Below are 6,731 nucleotides of genomic sequence, written 5' to 3' on the forward strand. Positions count from 1 at the left end.
CGTCCTGATCACTCTGCATATCGACTTCAGAACGAGCAGGCCCACGTGCCTCCTGTCCACAGTCCACTATCTCATCCTCCTTTTTACTGATTTCACCCTCCTCTACCTCCTCAATACTAAGAACTGCAAACTTCGATGCTGAGATAAGCGACTCCTGCTGTGTTTCAGTAGTAGTGTGCTTTGGAGGGCTACGGCCCATCTTTGACGGTGAGACTGTAGACCACTCCTCCGAACCCGTATTCTAAGCAACAGTAGCACAGACCCTCTTATCTGTGACCTCTAGTGATAGTTGTTTCCCCATAGGTGAAGCAGAGCCAGTAGGTTGGTCCGATATCACAACAGCTGAAACAGCGGAAGGTGGAGTAACCTCTGGCTCTCCCACCTGTGTTTGAATTAATCCAGGAGGCGTGATGACCGCAGGATCTTTATTAACCACACATCGAGCTGCCAGATGACCCCACTTCTCACAAACAGAGCGTCTAGGCGGCAACCATGGATAGTGGAAATTAACAGAGAAGTCTGTACCAGATTTCGAGTAGCAGATGCTTGTAGGAGGCACTTTTGTTAGATCCGCATTGACAAAGACTTTTGCCACATCAAAGTTTGAGCAGGCCCGTGTTTCAGGGTGCAACCGGACCGGAGTACCTACCGCACTGGCAATAAAACTGAGCCCTTCCAATGAGTACATATGCAAGGGAACTTTCTTCAGATGAACCCATAATGGGATGGACTTTTCCTCCGGTAGAGCCCTTTCAGTAATCGGAGACCACTTGGACACAACCATCGGCACATCTGCGATATTCCACATACCACGCTTAAGAATCCGAGCCCTTATAAGTGGGTCTGAAACCTTTCCAATATGCGGGGCATTGTCCAAAAATTTACCAACGAGGAAATCCTCCCAAAGCGGCGTAACGTGAGTGAGTAATTCATCAGGATCTCCACAGAGGTTTTCCCCTCAGAAACTTGCAGATTGACATCGAATTTTGTGAGAACTTGTTTATCCTTAACCATCGAAACCCAGGATCCCTTAACTTTAGGACTGGAGCCCCCCAGGGAACCCACAGTCGCCTCCGACATCCTCTCCAAGCAGCCCAACGGCGCCGGCGAGTAGCCTTGACAACCACGAAACCAAAAACCCTAGTCGCCTAAAAATCACCCTCCTACCAAAACGCACCGTTTTCTCCACCTCCAATTTCAATTTCAGTTTATTTAATTTATAAATTCCCCATGGTGCAGATTCAAGTCGAAGCAAAGAGTGTTGCCCGAACATGACTGCTAGAAACTGTTACAATATATGCCGTATTCCTAATACTCCTAGGGAAACTTGTGCAAAACTTTGTGGATGCAAAATTGTTCCAGGGACAAAATATCCTCCAGGATATATACACGTGACATTCTTGAAAACTCTGGTAATTTAATATTTTTTTCTTTGTTGTTTCAATAATTAACTTATAAGTTATATGTTATATGTTTTGCAAGTTGGACCAAGATTTTGATGCAAGTTCCAAGATTTTTATTTTATTTAAGGTGATGCAGTCGACGAATACTGTAAGTTGGGTTGTGCATCCTCTGTGTGTGGTACCTTAACCACTCTCCAAAATTCCGGTAACGCAAAAACTCATTATTATTATCATTATGATTATTATTATTAGATTTTTGGAACAATTGAAAAATTAATTAATTGTAATTTTGTTTTGATGAATTAGATGCAAGTGATATTGTGAATGGAGCAGTTGGACATTGCACCGAGGCATGTTCTGAGTTATGTACCAAGGGCTCATCCAATGCTGTTGAAACTGCCTAATAAGCATATCCACGAACTATGTATTGTTGTTTTTCCTGTTTTCAATAATTGTCGTGTATGTGACAAAAAATGCTAGAGCCTTTTGCTAGCTTCTATTATTTCCATTTCTATGTGACGTAGAAGAAGGTTATTGATCCCTAGATTGTTTGCCCCTTCTACTTGCTATTATCCAAACAAAGAATAATAATGTTTCCTTATCTTTTATGATCAAAACAAACTCTCGCTTTAACGTAATTTTCTTACAACCAGTTCATATCTTGACAACATCCAATGGCAACTCAGCAAACAAGTTAAGACTTACAAATCTCAATTTATATAATACCTTGCATAAACCATTCAGAATGCAATCGATAGGCTGAAGTAATGGAAAACTTATAGTCATGATTGTTAGAGTAGTAACCCAATTATCTTTTTTTTTTTTTGGGTGAACAAGAACCCAATACATTTTCAACAGAAGGGCGGTGAAATTTTTGGTAGTATATTATGGACCGAATGATTACACCAAATACTTTCAAAAGTAGTTTAATTCAAAAGTAGCTAAAGCTAAAGTTTGATTTCGGTGTTTTAGACTGTACAAAAATTAGCAAAGATAAATAAATGGGGTAAAATATATTTATCTCATTCATTATTAATTAATCTATGATTAAAATAAATAATTTTGTTATCATAATTATAAACCTGACGGTACCCTGTCGGGTGTCGGGTTGGGTTTTTTGGGTTTTTGGGTTTAGAAAATTAATACCCATTCGGATATTTTTGGATTTCGGGTCGGGTTCAGGTAAATATTCATCGAGTTTAGGTATTTTTGGGTTTCACCCAAAACCTCAAATTATATTTCGGCTTCGCATAGGATTTGTAATTTTTAAATCCAAACCAAAGTAAAAAAGCCAAAATCAATCCGAATTCAAAAAAAATGAAATCAATCCAAATTCATTAAAAATGATTATAATCATTATAAAAAAAACCAAAGTTATCAAACTAAATTGAAGTCATGAAAATAAAGAACAATTCTATAAAATAAAATACCAAATTCACAAGCCAATAATTTTTTACTTATTAAAACATCAAATGGCATCAAATTCAAAGTTAAAACTATATAATCTATCTAACTAATATATGAAATTGACATATTTAAAAATGAAAACTAATTTATTTGGTAATAGTGATTCAATCTATTGTTAAAAATATATATAACTTTGGATAGTTTCGGGTATTTGTTCGGGTGTTCGGATATACCCAATCGGGTTCGGGTACCCGTTTCATTTACTAAAAGCATCCAATCGGATTTTTTAAAGTTCGGATAGGGTATTTTTCATCGGGTTCAGGTAAAATTTTCAGGTCCGAATATTTTGCCCAGCCCTAAACAAACCCAAAAAGAAAATTAATTTTGATCATAGATTGTTAAAAATAAAAATGAAAAGTGACCACTTTGCGAATAAAAGAGTTTCATTCTATTATAGAAAAAGAAACAGAACTCGTCTACATATTTAGAGAACAAAATAGCAAACTTAATTTCAAAAGTGAAAATAGAGATGAATTGAAGTATGTTTTACTTTAAAATAGAGTTTATAGAAGATGGTGAGTTTGTGATGCTCTTATGGAATACAATAGAACTAGGTTCAGACCCGCACGTACGTGCAGAGTTATTTTTGCATAATTTTTTCAAAAATATAATTGTCAAGCGATCAAACCCGTCTAATATGTCTGATTGCAACGTTTAAATTTTTTTGACCCGAGAAAACCCCATTTCTCGTAATTCACATGAGTAAATAGTATGTCTGCATATGTTCTGCTTGAATTCTTGTTTCCATAATTCTCGTCCCGTACTTTGTCATACATAAATATACCCACACAAAATTTTCATAACCTGATTATTATGGAACTAATTTGAATGATTTCCTAAAATACAATAAATCAGTTGTTTAATATTTTTTTTCTTCTTAAGATGTCAATTGGGTCAGTTTGGCAACATGAATATTTGATATGATTTTTTTAACCCTTAAATGTATTCCCCAATTAATAGTATAAATTTCCTTCAATTATTGAATGAAATATTTATTAGTTATACTAATGACAATTTAATGTAAATAATATAGTAAGAGAAAGATAAATAATAAAATGGGATATAAAGAATTTTATATAGGAGATACCAGAAGGTACTTTATTAAGGAGAGTTCTATTAATTTGGATATTATTAGTATTTTTAAGTAATATATGTGTCCGTAATTGATGGAGAAATAAAATTACAAAATTGTTTCGTGAGTGGGAAGACTATAATTGATCATTAGATCCCTTATATAATTGGTCTTAGTTAAGGTATTATATCACTGGATTTAATAAATTTTAACTGGTCATTAGATCCCTATATATCTCAGCTATTGGTAGGGTTGGGCATTCGGGTAACCCGTTTGGGTATTATTCATTTGGGTTAGAGTAAACGGATTTAGAAAAATAGAATCCATTGGGTATTTTTAGATATATGGCTTTGGTTCGGTTTGGGTACTATCGGGTTCGGGTTTCAAATTTTAGAACCCGATTAGCACCCGATCTACCGGGTACCCGAAAAAAATCTTTAGATTTAAATAAATTTAGCTAAATTCTGACTTATCTGACAAATTATTTTAGATATTTTGATTATTTGATATTTAGGTATAAAACTAAATGATGATTATAATTTTGGGTAATTATATTATATTAATGCTAAATATTATAAATATGTTTATATGTTTGGGTCTGATGGGTACCCAAACAGGTATCCGTTATTATCCAACCCTAACCTGAACCCACATGTATTGGAAAACAGAACCCAATAGAGTTTTATAGGCAAACCCTTACCCAACCTGAACCCAGTTTTTCGGGTCGGGTTCTAGGTTAGGTATTCAGGTTCGGTTTTTATGCCTAGGCCTAGCTATTGGTATAATATTATTACTTGTTTTCATTTTTATTGGACTGGATTTTCTAAATTTTAAGATTTATGTAAAAACATTATAACTACATATTTATATATAATGTTTAACTACATAGTTATCCAAATTAAAGTATATATTCATGCCATTTCAATTGGTGATCATATGTTCTTTTGGGCAAATATAGTTATTGTTTTTAGCAAAAGAATAAGCATTGAGCCAATTTAAAATGATCTTTGATTCTTTCACCATTAGAGCTTTATAAAATTATTAGAAAGGTAAAATTATTTATATTTCTGAAAATAAGGTTTTAAATATATATATATATATATATATATATATTACATCTCATAAAATAGTTATATTATTATATTACAATACATAGTAAAATTAATTTAATTTTAAAAATATGTAAGGGATAATATTTATCAATTTTTGAAAGATATTTACCAATTTTAGTGGCAGTTGACAAAAATATATATATATATATATATATATATATATATATATATAAACAGTGGCAGTTTTATGTAATTTTATGGAATATTAAGGATGAATAATAAATTGGCTACGGAGCTCTCTGGCGATGACACATCAGCTTTTTCTTCAGAATGCTTCTCTTTTAATATATAGGAGATTTATAGAAGATGCTCTAATTTCATTAGTATAATCCAGATACATGCTTTCTTCCTGACATGGTAACATTTATGGAAGAGACACTAAGAGCTTGACTGGTTCTCCCGCTAGCTCCCGCAAACGCTGCGTTTGCGTTTGCGGACGGTTGCTAGCGTTTGGGGCCAATCACACAAATCGCTCCCAATCGTTCCCAGTCGCTCCCAATCGCTCCCAACCGTTGAATTCCAAAAGCTGGTTCCCGCAAGCGTTTGCGGTTGCGGGCGTTTGCGTTTCAAATTTTTTTTTTTTTTTTAGAAAAAATTTGAAACAAATCAATGATAATGAAATATATTTTATATATATTTTTTACCTAACTATTTTATTCATTAAGGATGAGAGAAAATGAAGTACGGATAAGATTAAAAATATTAAAAAAATAAATAATTGGAAGAAAATAATATTTCAATTAACAATAACCCAGAAAACTTGATGTAAATTTAATGGCACATCGCACATAAGTTCAAAAAAATCTAAATAAATATAACGTTTCATCAGAAATTTAAGAAAATAAGATTATTTGTGAAAAATAAAAACAAATCACGAGTGACTCTTCTCAACTCTCATTTGATCATTACTACCGATGCAAATACTGCCCCACAAAACTTATTGAGTGTGTGAGATTTAAGAAAGAAGATCTACGATCTAAAACATATGTTTTAGTCATTTATCAAATTACTTAATTAAAGTTTTGGTAAAAATCCAAATGCATAAAGTAATAAGTATTTCATTATGAAATTTATTTATTTTTTAATAATTATTTTAGTATTTTTAATGAATTTTAATTATAAATCAAGTTTAATAAAGTTTTTGATATTTTAAAACATTTATATAATTATATATCACATTTATTATGTTCCAACCGCTATTGCACCCGCTGGTCAACCAGTCGTAAACCTCCCGCAAATGCATCAATTTTAAACCGCTAAACCAGTCGTTCAAAACGCTTAATAACGCTTGAAACCGCAATCGCTCGCTTCCGCAATCTCCCGCAACCGCAACCGCAACCGCAGCGTTTGAACCAGTCAGGCCCTAAGGTGTTGACTGGTTCTCCCGCTACCTCCCGCAAACACTGCGTTTGCGGGTGATAGCGGTTGCTAGCGATTGGAACCAATCACACAAATCGCTCCCAGTCGCTCCAAATCACTTCCAACCGCTTCAAACCACTGAATTCCAAAAGCTGCCTCCTGCAAGCGTTTGCGGTTGCGGGCGATTGCGATTGAAATTTTTTTTTTTTTTTTTAAACTTAAAAGGAATCAATGATAATGAAATTTTTTTTTGTTATATCTTCTATCTATCCATTTTACTCATTAAGGATGGGAGAAAATGAAGTACAAATATGATTG

General features: G+C 33.7%; 1 protein-coding gene across 1 annotated transcript; it reads right to left on the reverse strand.

Annotated features, from left to right (window-relative positions):
• On the reverse strand, positions 242 to 784 carry LOC104789369. Its single transcript, XM_010515078.1, has one exon. It carries the CDS (start codon positions 782 to 784, stop codon positions 242 to 244), a length of 543 nt encoding a protein of 180 aa, XP_010513380.1.

The sequence above is a fragment of the Camelina sativa genome, chromosome 5, assembly GCF_000633955.1.
Source record: "Camelina sativa cultivar DH55 chromosome 5, Cs, whole genome shotgun sequence".
Classification (NCBI taxonomy): Eukaryota; Viridiplantae; Streptophyta; class Magnoliopsida; order Brassicales; family Brassicaceae; genus Camelina; species Camelina sativa.